This window comes from Pimephales promelas, chromosome 5 (genome assembly GCF_988280905.1).
Source record: "Pimephales promelas chromosome 5, fPimPro1.hap1.1, whole genome shotgun sequence".
Classification (NCBI taxonomy): Eukaryota; Metazoa; Chordata; class Actinopteri; order Cypriniformes; family Leuciscidae; genus Pimephales; species Pimephales promelas.
Window position 1 is genome coordinate 513,112 of NC_142773.1, and position 24,568 is coordinate 537,679.

Here is a 24,568-nt window from a genome sequence, read left to right on the forward strand (position 1 = left end):
CTCTTTTTGGCCCATATTTAATGCAATGGGCTAAGCTAAGTGCTAACATACTGTAGTTTTGCGGCAATACAGAGCGATAGAGTGCACGCACTGAGACGAGAGAGGTATGCATCAGCTCGTCTTAATTAAGGGAATAACATAGTTTAATATGAAAACCCGGTGGAGTATCCCTTTAAACTATAAATAAAATAGGCATGGCAAGTTTATTTATATAGCACATAAAACACTCTTCCTCCCTCTCCGCATGGAAATGGTGTGTTTTTGGTAATAATAATAATAATAATAAAAACCGCACTCATTTTCAAATGGTTGGAGTTAATGAATGTCATTTGTGTACGCTACCGATTAGAAGCAGGCTAGATTGCATGGCAACCGAATAAATTAAAATCTCCACTGGTCTAATTTAATTCGTCAAGTGCAAGTCAGACAGAAACTAAAAGGAAAAAGAAGCACAGTGGCACAATGCTATATTTATTTTTATTCAATTTTAACTAAAGCACATATTAAAATAATGTGTGATCTACCAGCATTGTGTTTGCGATGGACTGAGGACAGTTGGGCACCACTGATGTACAGTCTGTATAAGTGTATGATTTAACTTTTCCCCATAGTCTACTCTTCACAATACACTGCAATATCTTAATTCTTAAACATCGCAATACATATCATATCGGCAGCCAATTATATGAATATAGTCTCTTAATAGATTAACTACAGCTTATATACTAGGGGTGCACGATATATCGACTCAATATCACAATATCACGTTGCCTGATATTATATTGAAAGTCTCGCAATAATTATTCAATATTTTGTTTATGATGCGTCCCGTCTGACATGCACCTCATGAAAAATATGCGTTGTTTGGTAGCATTTCCCCCGACTCATTTCCTGGATCTCCTTCTCCGTAAACAACATGAAATCAAGGAGAGGGTTAACTTTAATCGCTACAGATTTCCCAAAGTGGTCAGAAACAACAGAGGAGACTCAATATGACTCTAGAGTCGCTACTCGCTCCAGAGTCACACTCACTTCTCCCTCGCGCAACCACACACACAGTCCCCACACACACACACTTGCCGCCTCGATGCACACACCAGCACATAAGTATAACGTTTAACATCAGGCCACTTCATGTGTTTTTTCAGATCGGATAGCTATCAGATTTATCAGAAATGATTCCATTTACACCTGGTCACATAAATGTGTTTTTGCGAAACGGATTTAATCCAATATTCAGTTCCCGCGCTATATGCAGATTTAATGGAGTGCACACGTCACCGAAAGCAACAGATATGAGCTGCTTTTTATTGATCATCAGATGAGATGCTCCGCTGCTCATCTGCGGTAATGCGTGTTGCAGTCGTAGTCATATCTGACTATAACATGACATATAGCCTATAACACGCTTTGAGTGTTTTTGGGAGGAGTAAAATTTACATATGTGGTTTCAACAACCAGATGCATTTACACTTGTCCAGTTTCGTCTGGACCGGATCTCAGACCTCCTCCTGAAGTGGTGTGAGCGATCGGATTCAAGCCCGTCTCAAATGCGTTTTGGAGGGCATTTACACCTGGTCTTTTCATGATCGGATAGCTATCCCATCACAGGAAACACATGAAGTGGCCAGGTGTAAACAGCCCATACGGCGAAACCGAAACCTCTGTGGGTTACCGGGGAAAGTGTAAATTGCCTTCTAAAGTTTACACGGTTGTTGACGGGCCCTGTTTAGTGTTTCTCATGACATTACATTGCAATATCGAATCGCAATTCTTAAAAATCGCAATACATATCGTATCGGCACACAATTATTAATTTGAATATAGTCTCTTAATACATTAACTACAGCTTATATACTATTATATACTATTGATTAACTATAAACTAATAGTTGGAAAACGATTACTGAATACTTGTGACAAAGTGTCATGTTGTTTCAAACCGGTCGCATTAAAGGGGATCGCACACCGGACGAGAAGCGCAGCGTCGTGCAGCGCCACGTCTTTAAATTCAAACACATTATTCTCTACGAGTGTACACACAACGGCGGCGCCATTCGGCGTCTGTCCCAGCGACGGCTCAGGACTAGACATGTGCCGGTATTCGGTAATGCGATAAATCGCGGTAATGAATATGCACGATATTGTTATCGCGGGCTCTTCAAAATACCGTGGAAAATAATAGATTCGAATTTAGACTTTTAGAGCGCGCATTAGCTGCTTATTTTCCTTCAACCGCTCAAACACTGCGTGCTGCGCAGAACACGCGCGCACTCTGATAAACAATCCCCACATGTATAAGCACTGTGTGCTTGCGACAGTGCGCACTAGTCTAATGTAAACAATCCTCACATGATGAAGAAGCATGGCGGAACGCTCCCGACGATTTATCCCCGCAGGGCTGCCAACTCTCAGACATTCCGCTTGAGACTCAAGCTTGACTTTCAGACAGGACGCGGAATACGCGCGCGACCACGGCCGCATTAACCATAGGGCTAGGCGGGGCTTAAGCCCCGGGGCCCAAGCAAGGAGGGGGCCCGTGATTGGCTGTGGAGCAGATACTGCAAGCCATCTGATTACCAAAGCCTTACCACGCAACGTCCCCCACAAATTAGCCCTGTTATTTAGTTGCACTTTGCCTTATATTCCATGCATTATCATGGAATCATTATCATTAATAGAGACGTTCGCAAAGACCCGCCTTTTTTAGGTACTATGTGACGGCCGGGCCACGAGCCAGGCGGCTCTCACGAGTCACGCACATCATGTTCTCATGCACTCACGCAGTGAAAAATACTTCGCGGGGCAAAGACTAACGTTACACCGAGTGATTACGAGAGAGAGTTCATAGCAGCTTACTGTTGATATGAAACAAAGTCTCAACTTTCAAATATTGTCATTTAAGTAATTTAAACATTACCGTTTTCAAGTTCATGTCCACCGACTGACAGCTTTGTTGTCGGACAAAGTTGCGTTTTCGGCGTTATGATTGGCCAGGCCACCTGTCATTCAAACCCCCGTAGGCATGCAGGGCCAACGGCTCTGAGCAGGGCATGGTAAATTGAAACGTCAGGTTTTAATTTGATATAACAAATATATTTATTCTATATTTAACTTGTGAACGACCGACCTGCTGCTGCACGTAGGCCTATAGATGATGGCTGCCTGCGCCTTATTAGAATAGGATACATCAACCAATAAATCGCCTTTACTCTACTCTTCATTCTAATCTAGTCTATTCTTAAAACACAGCGTCATCGACCCCACAAACTTTCGGTAAGTTTGAATATTAACTTGATGGATGTACAATTTTGCTTTTTGTGTTTGATTAAACTCTATATTCGCCTAAAGGACTGGCGATAATATATCCGGTAGAAATATTTAAATTTTGCTGCGCCATCATGATGTAAGTTTATCATTTAAACGCGTTTTTAAACGTTGTGGTTTGGATACAAATTATTTCAAACTGCTCAGGCACAGTGAGCAGCGGGGGAATTCATTTTGTAAATGCTGGTTTTGAGACCAAGGTGAACCATAGACTGTGGTGAACTTGAGACGGTTTTGCACAGCGCACTTGAATCCGACTCTGAGGTCTCAAAGTGACAGACGCTGCTAATAAAGCTGCTGTCGCCATGTGTGTCAATAATGTTAATCAAACATCAGAAAGAAAGTAATTTACTGCATTTGACTGAATTACTTTTGCAAAATTAACAAGAATGAATGTTGAATTTATAGTGAAAACCATGTATTGTATATTTGATTACTTTATATAATATAATATTATTCAGTGCTTTAAGTTTTTCATAGGTCGATTTATTGTGCCTTTGTTCTATTTTAATTTGTTACTCTTGTCATCAGTAAGCTTGAGATTATTTTCTTAAGCTACTATTATTTTTTGGTGATATTGAAATTGGTCACAATAATTATGAAATTTTAGTCAATACATTTTGATATGATAAAAAAAATCGTGTTAAAAGTAACATAACTTAACTGTGAAGTATATCATAAATGGATAATTAATAATATCGTATATCGTATATGACTCGTATAATAATATAACATTTAGCTCATGTAGTTGGTGACCTAAAGTGGTGGGGGGGCCCTGCAGTAACTCATAGCCCCTGGGCCCAGTGAGCTCTTAATACGGCCCTGCGCGCGACGCGCAGGGATGTTTTGTTGCTGTGTCGACCTGCATCGACCACGCCGGTGTTAAAGTTCAAAATAGTTAAACTTTTTATTTGTAAAATAGCAAATCGCGTTGTATCTGAAGGGCAACGTTGAACCAGCGTCGCGCATTCCGCGTCCTGTCTGAAAGGCGCTTAACGCATTTGACACTTTTCACACGCTCTCCCACAGAGAAAAATCACAGAGCAAAGAGGACACTGACACCGACAGACTAGACAGAGCAGGTTACTTTTGATATGAAAGTTGTTATTGATAAATTGAAGTTGATAAATCAACTCTTAGGTTCTGATCACAGATCGTTGCTCCTCAGTTCAAGTAAACCGATCATCATGTTACTTTCGTTTTTATTTAAAGATACAGTATAACTTACCGAAAGGTATACTTGTACATAATAACGATCAATCAGTGTTTTCAAACACGGAAAGAGGTCAGTAACACTGCAGGAGAACAGTTGTGTCAAAACGTTACATTTACCTCAGGAAAGCCATTTAATGACCAGCACATTAGAAAATAGCAAGGAGTAATTTGCTAAATATTATATTTAATTTCTCTCTGTATGTTTACAGCATTATGTGAGGTTTTTTTTTTTCTTGAGAAACATTAACAGACTGAGGCCTGCCTAATATTTATCCAAATGAGTCAATATTGAATTAAGACTGAAATCAAATCCAAGAATTTAATTGAATAATACAAACAGTAACCTACCAGTCATTGTAACATGTTGTCACTAAACTTTAAACAATTTGGTTTAGTTTACCATATGTTTTGAAAATCACAATTACACATTGATACAAGTTGAGGTTTTTTTTAGAGACCCACAATGCATCTGTTTTTCTTGAAATATAATTTCATTAAAATACCGTGATAATACCGTATACCGCAATAAAAGCTCAATCAATTAACCGCAGCATGAAAATTTGATACCGGCACATGCCTACTTAGGACTGTGTTCAAAATCCTGCTGTGCCAAAATCCTGCTGCGCCATTTACATAGTTTTATATAAAATTAATTATTTTTGTCTCAAATCGTTGCTGATGGATCCTGACTGTGCCCTATGCTGCAATACACATTTAGTTTTGCATTCATTTACAGAAATCAGCTGCTTGAATGACAATGGGCTTTATGCACAGCTGCACTACTTCCTGATCTTCAGCCAGCTCCTTGTTTCCTGTCTGCCATTATTGGATAAAATTAATTATACCATGGTCTGGGTGAACACTCGATTCTGATTGGCTGCAGGGTGTCCGTTAAAAAGTGATAGAGGTCACCTAGTAAAGTAGTTCTGGTGAAACTGCCTGTTTACCATTCGAAATTTATAAATAAATGTGCTGCCTACAACAGCGGTGAGTAACCATAGCAACAGGTAGTCAAATGCTCTATCAAAACAAACATCTAACGGTAGATATTATAGCCTAATACAACAATGAGCGACTTCGTTATTTCTTTTCACATTTATGGAGAATATGGCAACTTTGACGACTGGTGTGCTGTAGGTCGACTCTCCGATGCTGGACTGGAGAGCCGTCAAATAATGTCGGTGACAGGCCATCGATGCGAGAGCAGTCTGCGGGCTTACTGGGCTCCGTCTGTCCGTGAGAGACGAAGCTGGAGCAACGTACTGTCTGCATCAAGTGCCCATCATGGGCAGCAGTGCCCAGTTTTTGTGGATCCTCCTGACTGACCGGCTTTTTCAAATTGCACTATAAACGGAAACGTTGAAATTAATTGTAAATAAAAAAGCTAGCATGTAGACAAATGACCCTCTCTTTGATCTGATTAAGTTAATTTATTGCCCTCTATAAGCGCAAATCGCGGTTCACGCCTCGCCGTCGTCCATTAAAACCGGACAATGGACACCTCGTTGGGCATTAACCCTTACTTAATTCAGGTGTGTCTGATTAATCCAGGTGTGCTTGACCTCAGTAGTCACGGCAACAATAATCAATTTGGCCAATAATGGCAGACAGGAAACAAGGAGCTGGCTGAAATTCAGGAAGTAATGAAGCTGTGCATGATTGACATTTGAATGATTTGTCCAATTAAGTGAGGTTATGTTGAAGTCCCGCCCCACCACGTTAGTTGCTGTATGGGGGAATCCATTTTCTTTTCTCTACGTGACTGTGAGACGAGCAGTAGCATAACTTTGTATAAAAGTTAAGATCGTCAGAGAGGACTGAATAAGAGACTGGATTTGGTGAGTACACATTTTAAAATGTGTAAACTTTGATGAATGTGATCGTGTACTGGTGTGTTAATTTGAGAGTTAATGTATTTCTGTGTCAGTATGAAATGCTGATAAGCTCTGATGTTAATGAGTATAAGTAATGGTTAACGTGTTTATGAGTTTGTAATGTTCATATTTCATTGTTGATCATATTGAACTAGTTATTTTGTTTAAGTTGCATAATGTTATCTAAGCTGTCGAATTACGATGGAAATGCTGCTGTTAAATGCTGAACAGGATAACAAGTGTTACAGTTTTTTGTGTGTTAAACTAAAAGCCGTGAATTGAATGTGTGTTTTGAACTAAATGCTGCCTGTTGCACATGCAGGTTAGGTCTTTATTCTACGTTGGAACTGCGTTCATTTCAGCGTTATGATCTAAGATGGCGAGCCTTCCCAGCGAGATGAAGTCGATGTAAGATTTGAGTTAATCCAACACCCGTGGAATTCGGTAGGAATGTTCTGATTGCCTGCTAGCTTTTTCCTAAATGGGACTGAGCTTTATTTTGGAAAGACTGCTCAAGAGTATTTTGCTTTCCTGTGAAAAAGATCTCTGGAACTGTTGAATCACTTTTCCGCGATTCAAAGGACCTTTGAACTTTCTGAACTGAATCAATGAATCGGATCTTTTGAATCAAATTCGACTAAACCAATTTGAAGTGAACTTTTCCAAATCAACCTTTTTGAACCGAACAGGTCAAACGAGTCTTTTGAACTGATTCATTTGAATTATTTTCTTCTGAACTGTTGTTTTTGCATTTTGTTAAGTTGGCTTGAGAAAGCCAACTTACTGAAATCCTATTTAAACTTATTATTATTAAGTTGGCTTGAGAAAGCCAACTTACTGAAATCCTATTTAAACTTATTATTAAGTTGGCTTGAGAAAGCCAACTTACTGAAATCCTATTTAAACTTATTATTAAGTTGGCTTGGGAAAGCCAACTTACTGAAATCCTATTTAAACTTATTATTATTATTATTATTATTATTCTTCTTACTCAAAATTTTCTGACTCTAACTCCTCCTAGAGCTTTAACTCTACAAACTCCAAACTCGGGTCAGACCTTCAGACTGTTCTGACTTAGTGTGCTATATCTTTTTAGACTGATTCGACTTTCAGATTTCTTAAAAATTAATATTAAAAATCATAAAAATCCCATTGACTTTCATTGCAGCATGGTCAAATTGAGCCAAGACTACGGTGGCCCAATAGCGTACAACAAAAACTCAAATCTAAATTCCCTGAAGCCCTAGACTCAATTAAACTACAATTCTATATGAACTAATGAACTTATCTATCTATCTATCTATCTATCTGTCTATCTATCTATCTATCTATCTATCTATCTATCTATCTATCTATCTATCTATCTATCTATCTATCTTTCTACCTAATCTTTCTTTCTTTCTTTCTTTCTTTCTTTCTTTCTTTCTTTCTTTCTTTCTAACTAATCTATCCATCTTTCTTTCTAACAAATCTATCCATCTTTCTTTCTAACTAATCTATCCTTCTTTCTTTCTAACTAATCTATCCATCTTTCTTTATAACAAATCTATCCATCTTTCTTTCTAACAAATTTATCCATCTTTTTTTCTAACTAATCTATCCATCTTTCTTTCTAACTAATCTATCCATCTTTCTTTCTACCTAATCTATCCATCTTTCTTTCTAACTAATCTATCCATCTTTCTTTCTAACTAATCTATCGTTCTTTCTTTCTAACTAATCTATCCATCTTTCTTTCTAACAAATCTATCCATCTTTCTTTCTAACAAATCTATCCATCTTTCTTTCTAACAAATCTATCCATCTTTCTTTCTAACAAATCTATCCATCTTTCTAACTAATCTATCGTTCTTTCTTTCTACGTAACTAATCTATCCATCTTTCTTTCTAACAAATCTATCCATCTTTCTTTCTAACAAATCTATCCATCTTTCTTTCTAACTAATCTATCCATCTTTCTTTCTAACTAATCTATCCTTCTTTCTTTCAAACTAATCTATCCATCTTTCTTTCTAACAAATCTATCCATCTTTCTTTCTAGCAAATCTATCCATCTTTCTTTCTAACAAATCTATCCATCTTTCTTTCTAACTAATCTATCCATCTTTCTTTTTAACTAATCTATCGTTCTTTCTTTCTAACTAATCTATCGTTCTTTCTTTCTACCTAACTAATCTATCCATCTTTCTTTCTAACAAATCTATCCATCTTTCTTTCTACCTAATCTATCCAACTTTCTTTCTAACAAATCTATCCATCTTTCTTTCTAACTAATCTATCCATCTTTCTTTTTAACTAATCTATCGTTCTTTCTTTCTACCTAACTAATCTATCGTTCTTTCTTTCTAACAAATCTATCCATCTTTCTTTCTACCTAATCTATCCATCTTTCTTTCTAACAAATCTATCCATCTTTCTTTCTAACAATTCTATCCATCTTTCTTTCTAACTAATCTATCCATCTTTCTTTCTAACTAATCTATCCATCTTTCTTTCTAACTAATCTATCCATCTTTCTTTCTAACTAACTAATCTATCCATCTTTCTTTCTAACAAATCTATCCATCTTTCTTTCTAACAAATCTATCCATCTTTCTAACTAATCTATCGTTCTTTCTTTCTACGTAACTAATCTATCCATCTTTCTTTCTAACAAATCTATCCATCTTTCTTTCTAACAAATCTATCCATCTTTCTTTCTAACTAATCTATCCATCTTTCTTTCTAACTAATCTATCCTTCTTTCTTTCAAACTAATCTATCCATCTTTCTTTCTAACAAATCTATCCATCTTTCTTTCTAGCAAATCTATCCATCTTTCTTTCTAACAAATCTATCCATCTTTCTTTCTAACTAATCTATCCATCTTTCTTTTTAACTAATCTATCGTTCTTTCTTTCTAACTAATCTATCGTTCTTTCTTTCTACCTAACTAATCTATCCATCTTTCTTTCTAACAAATCTATCCATCTTTCTTTCTACCTAATCTATCCAACTTTCTTTCTAACAAATCTATCCATCTTTCTTTCTAACTAATCTATCCATCTTTCTTTTTAACTAATCTATCGTTCTTTCTTTCTACCTAACTAATCTATCGTTCTTTCTTTCTAACAAATCTATCCATCTTTCTTTCTACCTAATCTATCCATCTTTCTTTCTAACAAATCTATCCATCTTTCTTTCTAACAATTCTATCCATCTTTCTTTCTAACTAATCTATCCATCTTTCTTTCTAACTAATCTATCCATCTTTCTTTCTAACTAATCTATCCATCTTTCTTTCTAACTAACTAATCTATCCATCTTTCTTTCTAACTAATCTATCCATCTTTCTTTCTAACTAATCTATCCATCTTTCTTTCTAACAAATCTATCCATCTTTCTTTCTTTCTTTCTTTCTTTCTTTCGTTCTTTCTTTCTTTCTTTCTTTCTTTCTTTCTTTCTTTCTTTCTTTCTTTCTTTCTTTCTAACAATTCCATCTTTCTTTCTAACAAATCTATCCATCTTTCTTTCTAACTAATCTATGCATCTTTCTTTCTAAAAATTCTTTCTTTCTCTTTCGTTCTTTCTTTCTTTCTTGATGCTAATAACATGCTAATCATGCTAGCTTTATGCTAATCATGTTAGCTTCTTGTTAAAAACATGTTAGCATGATGTTAGCTACATGCTAATCATGCTAGCTTCTTGCTAAAAACATGCTAGCATGATGCTAGCTACATGCTAATCATGCTAGCATGATGCTAGCTACATGCTAATCATGCTAGCTTCTTGCTAAAAACATGCTAGCATGATGCTAGCTACATGCTAATCATGCTAGCATGATGCTAGCTACATGCTAATCATGCTAGCTTCTTGCTAAAAACATGCTAGCATGATGCTAGCAACATGCTAATCATGCTAGCATGATGCTAGCTACATGCTAATCATGCTAGCATGATGCTAGCTACATGCTAATCATGCTAGCATGATGCTAGCTACATGGTAATCATGCTAGCTTCTTGCTAAAAACATGCTAGCATGATGTTAGCAACATGCTAATCATGCTATTATGATGCTAGCTGCATGCTAATCATGCTCGCATGATGCTAGCTACATGCTAATCATGCTAGCTTCTTGCTAAAAAACATGCTAGCATGATGCTAGCTACATGCTAATCATGCTAGCATGATGCTAGCTACATGCTAATCATGCTAACTTCTTGCTAAAAACATGCTAGCATGATGCTAGCTACATGCTTATCATGCTAGCATGATGCTAGCTACATGGTAATCATGCTAGCTTCTTGCTAAAAACATGCTAGCATGATGCTAGCAACATGCTAATCATGCTATTATGATGCTAGCTACATGCTAATCATGCTCGCATTATGCTAGCTACATGCTAATCATGCTAGCTTCTTGTTAAAAAACATGCTAGCATGATGCTAGCTACATGCTAATCATGCTAGCATGATGCTAGCTACATGCTAATCATGTTAACTTCTTGCTAAAAACATGCTAGCATGATGCTAGCTACATGCTAATCATGTTAACTTCTTGCTAAAAACATGCTAGCATGATGCTAGCTACATGCTAATCATGCTAGCATGATGCTAGCTACATGCTAATCATGCTAACTTCTTGCTAAAAACATGCTAGCATGATGCTAGCTACATGCTTATCATGCTAGCATGATGCTAGCTACATGCTAATCATGCTAGCTTCTTGCTAAAAACATGTTAGCATGATGCTAGCAACATGCTAATCATGCTAGCATGATGCTAGCTACATGCTAATCATGCTAGCTTCTTGCTAAAAACATGCTAGCATGATGCTAGCAACATGCTAATCATGTTAGCATGATGTTAGCTACATGCTAATCATGCTAGCTTCTTGCTAAAAACATGTTAGCATGATGCTAGCAACATGCTAATCATGCTATTATGATGCTAGCAACATGCTAATCACGCTAACAACATGCTAATCATCTTAACTACATGCTAATCATATTAGCATCAAGCTAGCTACATGCTAATCATGTTAGCTTCTTGTCAAAAACATCTATCTATCTATCTATCTATCTATCTATCTTTCTTTCTTTCTTTCTTTCTTTCTAACTAATCTATCCATCTTTCTTTATTTCTTTCATTCATTCTTTCTAATTCCATCTTTAAAACTTCATTCAAACTTCAAGATTCTTCAAACGCTCTGGTCCGGCTTTCTCAAGCCAACTTAAAGTTTGTGTCATCAAACTTTTTTTTCTAGTTAAGTTGGCTTGTGAGAGCCAACTTACTGAAATTCTATTTAAACTTATTATTATTATTATTATTATTATTATTCTTTTTCTGAGCGGAAAATTTTCTGACTCTATCTCCTCCTAGAGCTTTAACTCCACATACTCCAAACTCGGCACGGACACTCAAACTGTTCTGACTTAGTGTGCTATATCTTTTCTAACTGATCGGACTTACGGTTCTCTTAAAAATGATGATCAAAGTCGGAAAAAACTCCCATTGACTCCCATTGAGAAATTCAAACTGCCCAACTGTCAAAAATTCAAATCTAAATACCTTGAAGCCCCAGACTCAATCAAACTGTCATTCTATACACTATATGAGCCATTGACACTCATTTAAACTAATGAACTCATCAATCTATGACACTTATCTATCTAATCTTAAACTCTTAAACTCACAATAAATTAATAAACTCTAAACTTAAACTCTCTAAGACTCATTTAATCTTATAAACTCTAAACTCATAAACTCTAAATTCATAAACTCATACTCTTATAAACTCTCATAAAACTATTAAACTCATAAATGAATAAACTCTGGACACTTACTCAATTAAACTTATAAACTCTAAACTCATAAACTCTAAATTCACACCATAGCAACCAGTTACAGCACCCTAGCAACCGTAGGCCATAGGCACGAGGCCGCAGGCCTCGTGCAATACTAAATATTGCTGATTTCTTAGAAACTTGTAATGTACCACATTAGAAGAGGCTGACAGGCTCTGTAAGAAAATACCTCACAGTGGGGGAATAGTTGCACCCCTGGGGGGCAGAAGCGGCCCAAAATTGCCCCATAGACTTACATGAAATGGGCCATCCTACACATTGCATTAGGGTTTTATATTGAACATAGCTCTGGATCACAGTGTCATAGAGACAAGGGGGCGGGCTCATTTTACTCAGATGACCAATCAGTCTCTCAGGATCATTGTGAAGCTATCAAGCCACGCCCTAGCAACTATTTAAAGCACCTTAGCAACATATCCCATAGACTTGCACAGAAAGAGATCGAAGGGATATCTCCGGATACAAGTGTCATAGAAACATGAGGGTGGTCTCGTTTGACTCTGGGTAGCAAAGAGCCAACCATGGATCACCTCAACAATTTCAGGCCACGCCCTAGCAACCATTAACGAGCACCTTAGCAACAAAATTTTAAAGAGGGATATCTTCCATTCTGAATGTCACAGAGTCATGAGAGTTGATTCATATCATTCATAGTGACAAGCAGCTTTTGGAGATTTATCACTGGCAGCTACCAAGCCACTCCCTAGCAACTAAACAGAGTACCCTAGCAACCATTAAGCAAGATTTAGATATCTGCATCAGAACATTGTAAAGAGAGGGGGGTTGGTTTAAATCATTCATACTGACAAGCAGCCTTTGGAGTTTCATGATTGGCAGCTGTCAAGCCAATCCCTAACAACCAAACAGAGTACCCTAGCAACCATATTTTTAACAGCTATATCTCAGCATCAGAACATTGTATCGTGATGGGGGTTGGGTCTTTTGACTCATGCTAGCACACATGACTTTCAATATGCTAAACATGCTAGCTGTGAATAGCTAAATGCTAATATGGATGCTTTATAGTAACCATATGTAAACACTACCAACCAACTAGCAACACCATAGCAACCACCCAGAACACCCTAGCAACCACCTAGCAACACCATAGCAACCACCCAGAATACCCTAGCAACTGCCTAGCAACACCATAGCAACCACCCAGAACACCCTAGCAACCGCCTAGCAACACCATAGCAACCACCCAGAATACCCTAGCAACCGCCTAGCAACACCATAGCAACCATCCAGAACACCCTAGCAACTGCCTAGCAACACCTTAGCAACCACCAAGAACACCCTAGCAACCGCCTAGCAACACCATAGCAACCTCCCAGAACACCCTAGCAACCGCCTAGCTACACCATAGCAACTTCCCAGAACACCCTAGCAACTGCCTAGCAACACCCTAGCAACCACCAAGAACACCCTAACAACCACCTAGCAACACCATAGCAACCACCCAGAACACCCTAGCAACCGCCTAGCAACACCATAGCAACCACCCAGAATACCCTAGCAACCGCCTAGCAACACCATAGCAACCATCCAGAACACCCTAGCAACTGCCTAGCAACACCTTAGCAACCACCAAGAACACCCTAGCAACTGCCTAGCAACACCTTAGCAACCACAAAAAACACCCTAGCAACTGCCTAACAACACCATAGCAACCACCCAGAACACCCTAGCAACCGCCTAGTAACACCATAGCAACCTCCCAGAACACCCTAGCAACCGCCTAGCAACACCATAGCAACCACCCAGAACACCCTAGCAACTGCCTAGCAACACCCTAGCAACCACCAAGAACACCCTAACAACCACCTAGCAACACCATAGCAACCACCCAGAATACCCTAGCATTTATCTATCTATCTATCTATCTATCTATCTATCTATCTATCTATCTATCTATCTATCTATCTAACTCTATCTATCTATCTATGTATATATCTATGTATCTATCTATCTATGTATCTATCTATCTATCTATCTCTCTAACTATCTGTCTCTTTCTAACTCTATCTATCTATCTATCTATCTATCTATCTATCTATCTATCTATCTATCTATCTATCTATCTATCTATCTATCTATAAACTAAGTTAAACTTAATTTAAACTTTAGACTAATTTAAACTTCAAACTACTTTAAACTTCTTCAAACTACTTTAAACTTCTTCAAACTTTCTGTTCCAAACTTTCACAAGCCAACTTAAAGTTTGTCTCGACGAACTTTTTAATCTAGTTATTATTATTCTTCTTACTCAAAATTTTCTGACTCTAACTCCTCCTAGAGCTTTGACTCTACAAACTCCAAACTCGGGTCAGACCTTCAGACTGTTCTGACTTAGTGTGCTATATCTTTTTAGACTGATTCGACTTTCAGATTTCTTAAAAATTAATATTAAAAATCATAAAAATCCCATTGACTTTCATTGCAGCATGGTCAAATTGAGCCAAGACTACGGTGGCCCAATAGCGTACAACAAAAACTCAAATCTAAATTCCCTGAAGCCCTAGACTCAATTAAACTACCATTCTATATGTACTAATGAACTATCTATCTATCTATCTATCTATCTATCTATCTATCTATCTATCTATCTATCTATCTATCTATCTATCCATCTTTCTTTCTAACAAATCTATCCATCTTTCTTTCTAACAAATCTATCCATCTTTCTTTCTAACAAATCTATCCATCTTTCTTTCTAACTAATCTATCCATCTTTCTTTCTACCTAATCTATCCATCTTTCTTTCTAACAAATCTATCCATCTTTCTTTCTAACTAATCTATCCATCTTTCTTTCTACCTAATCTATCCATCTTTCTTTCTAACAAATCTATCCATCTTTCTTTCTACCTAATCTATCCATCTTTCTTTCTACCTAATCTATCCATCTTTCTTTCTACCTAATCTATCCATCTTTCTTTCTAACAAATCTATCCATCTTTCTTTCTACCTAATCTATCCATCTTTCTTTCTACCTAATCTATCCATCTTTCTTTCTACCTAATCTATCCATCTTTCTTTCTACCTAATCTATCCATCTTTCTTTCTACCTAACTAATCTATCCATCTTTCTTTCTAACAAATCTATCCATCTTTCTTTCTAACAAATCTATCCATCTTTCTTTCTAACAAATCTATCCATCTTTCTTTCTAACTAATCTATCCATCTTTCTTTCTAACAAATCTATCCATCTTTCTTTCTACCTAATCTATCCATCTTTCTTTCTACCTAATCTATCCATCTTTCTTTCTACCTAATCTATCCATCTTTCTTTCTACCTAATCTATCCATCTTTCTTTCTAACAAATCTATCCATCTTTCTTTCTACCTAATCTATCCATCTTTCTTTCTACCTAACTAATCTATCCATTTTTCTTTCTAACTAATCTATCCATCTTTCTTTCTAACAAATCTATCCATCTTTCTTTCTACCTAATCTATCCATCTTTCTTTCTACCTAACTAATCTATCCATTTTTCTTTCTAACTAATCTATCCATCTTTCTTTCTAACAAATCTATCCATCTTTCTTTCTACCTAATCTATCCATCTTTCTTTCTAACAAATCTATCCATTTTTCTTTCTAACTAATCTATCCATCTTTCTTTCTAACAAATCTATCCATCTTTCTTTCTACATAATCTATCCATCTTTCTTTCTACCTAACTAATCTATCCATTTTTCTTTCTAACTAATCTATCCATCTTTCTTTCTAACAAATCTATCCATCTTTCTTTCTACCTAATCTATCCATCTTTCTTTCTACCTAACTAATCTATCCATCTTTCTTTCTAACAAATCTATCCATCTTTCTTTCTAACAAATCTATCCATCTTTCTTTCTAGCAAATCTATCCATCTTTTTTTCTAACTAATCTATCCATCTTTCTTTCTAACTAATCTATCCATCTTTCTTTCTTACTAATCTAGCCATCTTTCTTTCTAACTAATCTATCCATCTTTCTTTCTAAATAATCTATCGTTCTTTCTTTCTAACAAATCTATCGTTCTTTCTTTCTACCTAACTAATCTATCCATCTTTCTTTCTAACAATTCTATCCATCTTTCTTTCTAACAAATCTATACATCTTTCTTTCTAACTAATCTATCCATCTTTCTTTCTAACAAATCTATCGTTCTTTATTTCTACCCAAGTAATCTATCCATCTTTCTTTCTAACAATACTTTCTTTCTTTCTTTCTTTCTTTCTTTCTTTCTTTCTTTCTTTCTTTCTTTCTTTCTTTCTTTCTTTCTAACAAATCTATCCATGTTTCTTTCTAACTAATCTATCCAGCTTTCTTTCTAACAAATCTATCCATCTTTCTTTCTAACTAATCTATGCATCTTTCTTTCTAAAAATTCTTTCTTTCTCTTTCGTTCTTTCTTTCTTTCTTGATGCTAATAACATGCTAATCATGCTAGCTTTCTGCTAATCATGTTAGCTTCTTGTTAAAAACATGCTAGCATGATGCTAGCTACATGCTAATCATGCTAGCATGATGCTAGCTACATGCTAATCATGCTAGCTTCTTGCTAAAAACATGCTAGCATGATGCTAGCTACATGCTAATCATGCTAGCATGATGCTAGCTACATGCTAATCATGCTAGCTTCTTGCTAAAAACATGCTAGCATGATGCTAGCAACATGCTAATCATGTTATTATGATGCTAGCTACATGCTAATCATGCTAGCATGATGCTAGCTACATGCTAATCCTGCTAGCTTCTTGCTAAAAACATGCTAGCATGATGCTAGCAACATGCTAATCATGTTATTATGATGCTAGCTACATGCTAATCATGCTAGCATGATGCTAGCTACATGTTAATCATGCTAGCTTCTTCCTAAAAACATGTTAGCATGATGCTAGCAACATGCTAATCATGCTATTATGATGTTAGCTACATGCTAGTCATGCTAGCTTCTTGCTAAAAACATGCTAATCATGCTAGCTTGATGCTAGCTACATGCTAATCATGTTAGCTTCTTGCTAAAAACATGCTAGCATAATGCTAGCAACATGCTAATCATGCTATTATGATGTTAGCTACATGCTAATCATGCTAGCTTCTTGCTAAAAACATGCTAGCATGATGCTAGCAACATGCTAATCATGCTATTATGATGTTAGCTACATGCTAGTCATGCTAGCTTCTTGCTAAAAACATGCTTATCATGCTAGCTTGATGCTAGCTACATGCTAATGATGTTAGCTTCTTGCTAAAAACATGTTAGCATGATGCTAACAACATGCTAATAATGTTATTATGATGCTAGCTACATGCTAATCATGGTAGCATGATGCTAGCTACATGCTAATCATGCTAGCTTCTTGCTAAAAACATGCTAACATGATGCTAGCAACATGCTAATCATGCTAGCATGATGATAGCTACATGCTAATCATTCTAGCTTCTTGCTAAAACATGCTAGCATGATGCTAGCAACATGCTAGTCATGCTAGCTTCTTGATAAAAACACGTTAGCATGATGCTAGCAACATGCTAATCATGCTATTATGATGCTAGCTACATGCTAATCATGCTAACAACATGCTAATCATCTTAACTACATGCTAATCAAATTAGCATCAAGCTAGCTACATGCTAATCATGTTAGATTCTTGCCGAAAACATCTATCTATCTATCTATCTATCTATCTATCTATCTATCTATCTATCTATCTATCTATCTATCTATCTATCTATCTATCTATCTATCTATATTTCTTTCTAACTAATCTATCCATCTTTCTTTCTTTCTTTCTAATCTATCTTTAAAACTTCATTCAAACTTCAAAACTTCAAACGCTCTGGTCCGGCTTTCTCAAGCCAACTTAAAGTTTGTCATCAAACTTTTTTTTCTAGTTAAGTTGGCTTGAGAAAGCCAACTTACTGAAATCCTATTTAAACTTATTAAGTTGGCTTGAGAAAGCCAACTTACTGAAATCCTATTTAAACTTATTATTATTATTATTATTATTCTTTTTCTGAGACTAAAATTTCCAACTCTATCTCCTCCTAGAGCTTTAACTCCACATACTCCAAACTCGGCACGGACACTCAAACTGTTCTGACTCGCGTTGCTATATCTTTTCTAACTGATCGGACTTACGGTTCTCCTAAAAATGACGCTCAAAGTCGAAAAAAACTCCCATTGACTCCCATTGAGAAATTCAAACTGCCCAACTGTCAAAATTTCAAATCTAAATACCTTGAAGCCCCAGACTCAATCAAACTGTCATTCTATACACTATATGAGCCATTGAAACTCATTTAAACTAATGAACTCATCAATCTATGACACTTATCTATCTAATCTTAAACTCTTAAACTCACAATAAATTAATAAACTCTAAACTTAAACTCTCTAAGACTCATTTAAACTTATAAACTCTAAACTCATAAACTCATACTCTTTTAAACTCTCATAAAACTATTAAACTCATAAATTAATAAACTCTGGACACTTAGTCATTTAAACTTATAAACTCTAAACTCATTAACTCTAAATTCGCACCATAGCAACCAGTTACAGCACCCTAGCAACCGTGGGCCATAGGCACGAGGCCGTAGGCCTCGTGCAATACTAAATGGCAATGATTTCTCAGAAACTTGTAATGTACCACATTTGAAGAGGCTGACAGGCTCTGTAAGAAAATACCACACAGTGGGGTCAAAGTTGCACCCCTGGGGGGCAGCAGCTGCCCAAAATTGTCCCATTGACTTACTATGGTGTAGGGCGGCACATGGGCCGTCCTACACCATAGAAATCACTTTTATATTGAACACAGCTCTGGATCATAGTGTCATAGAGACAAAGGGGCGGGCTCATTTTACTCATACGACCAATCAGTCTCTCAGGATCATTGTGTAGCTATCAAGCCACGCCCTAGCAACCATTTAGAGCACCTTAGCAACAACTCCAATAGACTTCCATTGAAAGAGATTGAAGGGATATCTCCGGATAGAAGTGTCATAGAAATATGTGGGTGGTCTCGTTTGACTCCGGGTAGCAAAGAGCCAACCATGAATCACCTCAACAATTTCTGGCCACGCCCTAGCAACCATTAACAAGTACCTTAGCAACCAAATTCTAAAGAGGGATATCTTCCATTCTGAATGTCACAGAGTCATGAGAGTTGATTTATATAATTCATAGTGACAAGCAGCATTTGGAGATTCATCACTGGCAGCTGCCAAGCCACTCCCTAGCAACTAAACAGAGTACCCTAGCAACCATTAAGCAAGATTTATATCTCTGCATCAGAACAACATATAGAGATGGGGATCGGTTTAAATCATTCATACCGACAAGCAGCCTTTGGAGTTTCATGATTGGCAGCTGTCAAGCCAATCCATAGCAACCAAACAGAGTACCCTAGCAACCATTTTTTAACAGCTATATCTCAGAATCAGAACATTGTATCATGATGGGGGTTGGGTCTTTTGACTCATGCTAGCACACAGGACTTTCAATATGCTAAACATGCTAGCTGTGAATAGCTAAATGCTAATATGGATACTTTATAGTAACCATATGTGAACACTACCAACCAAGTAGCAATACCATAGCAACCACCCAGGACACCCTAGCAACCACCTAGCAACACCATAGCAACCACCCAGAATACCCTAGCAACCACCTAGCAACACCATAGCAACCACCCAGAACACCTTAGCAACTACCTAGCAACACCCTAGCAACCACCAGATCACCCTAGCAACTGCCTAGCAACACCATAGCAACCACCCAGAACACCTTAGCAACTACCTAGCAACACCCTAGCAACCACCAGATTACCCTAGCAACTGCCTAGCAACACCATAGCAACCACCCAGAACACCCTAGCAACCACCTAGCAACACCATAGCAACCACCAAGAACACCTTAGCAACTGCCTAGCAACACCCTAGCAACCACCAAGAACACCCTAGCAACTGCCTAACAACACCATAGCAACCACCCAGAACACCCTAGCAACCGCCTAGCAACACCATAGCAACCTCCCAGAACACCCTAGCAACCGCCTAGCAACACCATAGCAACCACCCAGAACACCCTAGCAACTGCCTAGCAACACCCTAGCAACCACCAAGAACACCCTAACAACCACCTAGCAACACCATAGCAACCACCCAGAATACCCTAGCATCCATCTATCTATCTATCTATCTATCTATCTCTCTAACTCTATCTGTCTCTTTCTAACTCTGTCTATCTATCTATCTCTCTAACTCTATCTATCTATCTATGTATCTATCTCTCTAACTCTATCTGTCTCTTTCTAACTCTATCTATCTATCTGTCTCTCTAACTCTATGTATCTATCTATCTATCTATGTATCTATCTCTCTAACTCTATCTGTCTCTTTCTAACTCTATCTATCTATCTATCTATCTATCTATCTATCTATCTATCTATCTATCTATCTATCTATCTATCTATCTATCTATCTATCTATCTATCTATCTATCTATCTATCTACCTTTAAACTAAGTTAAACTTAATTTAAACTTTAGACTAATTTAAACTTCAAACTACTTTAAACTTCTTCAAACTTTCTGTTCCAAACTTTCACAAGCCAACTTAAAGTTTGTCTCGACGAACTTTTTAATCTAGTTATTATTCTTCTTCTTATTTTTCTTACCCAAAATATTCTGACTGCTACTCCTCCTAGAGCTTTAACTCTACAAACTCCAAACTCGGGTCAGACCTTCAGACTGTTCTGACTCGAGTTGCTATATCTTTTTAGACTGATTCGACTTTCAGATTTCTTAAAAATTAATATTAAAAATCATAAAAATCCCATTGACTTTCATTGCAGCATGGTCAAAATGAGCCAAGACTACGGTGGCCCAATAGCGTACAACAAAAACTCAAATCTAAATTCCCTGAAGCCCTAGACTCAATTAAACTACCATTCTATATGTACTAATGATCTATCTATCTATCTATCTATCTATCTATCTATCTATCTATCTATCTATCTATCTATCTATCTATCTATCTATCTACCTAATCTTTCTTTCTTTCTTTCTAACTAATCTATCCATCTTTCTTTCTAACAAATCTATCCATCTTTCTTTCTAACTAATCTTTCGTTCTTTCTTTCTACCTAACTAATCTATCCATCTTTCTTTCTAACTAATCTATCCATCTTTCTTTCTAACTAATCTATCCATCTTTCTTTCTTTCTAACAAATCTATCCATCTTTCTTTCTAACAAATCTATCCATCTTTCTTTCTAACTAATCTATCGTTCTTTCTTTCTAACTAATCTATCCATCTTTCTTTCTAACTAATCTATCGTTCTTTCTTTCTAACAAATCTATCCATCTTTCTTTCTAACTAATCTATCCATCTTTCTTTCTACCTAACTAATCTATCCATCTTTCTTTCTACCTAACTAATCTATCCATCTTTCTTTCTTTCTAACAAATCTATCCATCTTTCTTTCTACCTAACTAATCTATCCATCTTTCTTTCTACCTAACTAATCTATCCATCTTTCTTTCTTTCTAACAAATCTATTCATCTTTCTTTCTAACAAATCTATCCATCTTTCTTTCTAACTAATCTATCGTTCTTTCTTTCTAACTAATCTATCCATCTTTCTTTCTTTCTAACTAATCTATCCATCTTTCTTTCTACCTAACTAATCTATCCATCTTTCTTTCTTTCTAACAAATCTATTCATCTTTCTTTCTAACAAATCTATCCATCTTTCTTTCTAACTAATCTATCGTTCTTTCTTTCTAACTAATCTATCCATCTTTCTTTCTAACTAATCTATCGTTCTTTCTTTTTAACAAATCTATCCATCTTTCTTTCTACCTAATCTATCATTCTTTCTTTCTACCTAATCTTTCTTTCTTTCTAACTAATCTATCCATCTTTCTTTCTAACAAATCTATCTATCTTTCTTTCTAACTAATCTATCCATCTTTCTTTCTAACAAATCTATCCATCTTTCTTTCTAACTAATCTATCATTCTTTTTTTCTAACTAATCTATCGATCTTTCTTTCTAACTAATCTATCCATCTTTCTTTCTAACAAATCTATCAATCTTTCTTTCTAACAAACCTATCCATCTTTCTTTCTAACAAATCTATCCATCTTTCTTTCTAACTAATCTATCGTTCTTTCTTTCTACCTAACTAATCTATCCATCTTTCTTTCTAACAAATCTATCCATCTTTCTTTCTAACTAATCTATCGTTCTTTCTTTCTAACTAATCTATCCATCTTTCTTTCTAACTAATCTATCGTTCTTTCTTTCTAACAAATCTATCCATCTTTCTTTCTAACTAATCTATCCATCTTTCTTTCTAACTAATCTATCCATCTTTCTTTCTAACTAATCTATCGTTCTTTCTTTCTAACTAATCTATCCATCGTTCTTTCTACCTAATCTTTCTTTCTTTCTAACAAATCTATCCATCTTTCTTTCTACCTAATCTATCCATCTTTATTTCTACCTAACTAATCTATCCATTTTTCTTTCTAACTAATCTATCCATCTTTCTTTCTAACAAATCTATCCATCTTTCTTTCTACATAATCTATCCATCTTTCTTTCTACCTAACTAATCTATCCATTTTTCTTTCTAACTAATCTATCCATCTTTCTTTCTAACAAATCTATCCATCTTTCTTTCTACCTAATCTATCCATCTTTCTTTCTACCTAATCTATCCATCTTTCTTTCTACCTAACTAATCTATCCATCTTTCTTTCTAACTAATCTATCCATCTTTCTTTCTAACAAATCTATCCATCTTTCTTTCTAGCAAATCTATCCATCTTTTTTTCTAACTAATCTATCCATCTTTCTTTCTAACAAATCTATCCATCTTTCTTTCTAACTATTCTTTTTTTCACTTTCTTTCTTTCTTTCTTTCTTTCTTTCTTTTTTCTTTCTTTCTAACAATTCTATCTTTCTTTCTTTCTTTCTTTCTTTCTTTCTAACAATTCCATCTTTCTTTCTTTCTTTCTTTCTTTCTTTCTTGCTTTCTTGCTTTATGCTAATCATGTTAGCTTCTTGCTAAAAACATGCTAGCATGATGCTAGCTACATGCTAATCATGCAAGCTTCTTGCGAAAACATGCTAGCATGATGCTAGCAACATGCCAATCATGCTAGCATGATGCTAGCAACATGCCAATCATGCTAGCATGATGCTAGCTACATGCTAATCATGCTAGCTTCTTGCTAAAAACATGCTAACATGATGCTAGCAACATGCTAATCATGCTAGCATGATGCTGGCAACATGTTAATCATGCTAGCATGATGCTAGCTACATGCTAATCATGCTAGCTTCTTGCTAAAAACATGCTAGCATGATGCTAGCTACATGCTAATAATGCTAGCATGATGATAGCTACATGCTAATCATGCTAGCTTCTTGCTAAAAACATGCTAGCATGATGTTAGCTACATGCTAATCATGCTAGCTTCTTGCTAAAAACATGCTAGCATGATGCTAGCTACATGCTAATCATGCTAGCATGATGATAGCTACATGCTAATCATGCTAGCTTCTTGCTAGCAACATGCTAATCATGCTAGCTTCTTGCTAAAAACATGCTAGCATGATGCTAGCTACATGCTAATCATGCTAGCTTCTTGCTAAAAACATGCTAGCATGATGCTAGCTACATGCTAATCATGTTAGCTTCTTGCTAAAAACATGCTAGCATGATGCTAGCAACATGCTAATCATGCTAGCATGATGCTAGCTACATGCTAATCATGCTAGCATGATGCTAGCTACATGCTAATCATGCTAGCTTCTTGCTAAAAACATGCTAGCATGATGTTAGCTACATGCTAATCATGCTAGCTTCTTGCTAAAAACATGCTAGCATGATGCTAGCAACATGCTAATCATGCTAGCATGATGCTAGCTACATGCTAATCATGCTAGCATGATGCTAGCTACATGCTAATCATGCTAGCATGATGCTAGCTACATGCTAATCATGCTAGCATGATGTTAAAAACATGCTAGCATGATGCTAGCATAATGCTAATCATGCTAACATGATGCTAGCTACATGCTAATCATGTTAGCATGATGCTAAAAACATGCTAGCTTCTTGCTAGCAACATGCTAATCATGATAGCATGATGCTAATCATGCTAGCATGATGCTAGCTACATGCTAATCATGCTAGCTTCTTGCTAAAAACATGCTAGCATGATGCTAGCTACATGCTAATCATGCTAGCTTCTTGCTGAAAACATGCTAGCATGATGCTAGCAACATGCTAATCGT

The 24,568-nt window shown here is 36.3% G+C and overlaps 1 protein-coding gene across 3 annotated transcripts in view; it reads right to left on the reverse strand.

The window, feature by feature from the left end:
* LOC120481066 (protein NLRC3) overlaps window positions 1–24,568 on the reverse strand; it is a 71,467-nt gene that overhangs the window by 9,535 nt on the left and 37,364 nt on the right. Inside the window, exon 9 of one of the 3 annotated variants that reach the window (XM_089130776.1) lies at window positions 5,862–5,886. The exons of the other annotated variants lie outside the window; for them this stretch is intronic. Within the exon in view, the coding sequence (XP_088986902.1) occupies window positions 5,877–5,886 (10 nt within the window). The 3' untranslated portion in view covers window positions 5,862–5,876. Of the gene's footprint in view, window positions 1–5,861; window positions 5,887–24,568 lie in introns of those variants that run through there. 3 annotated transcript variants of the gene reach the window in all.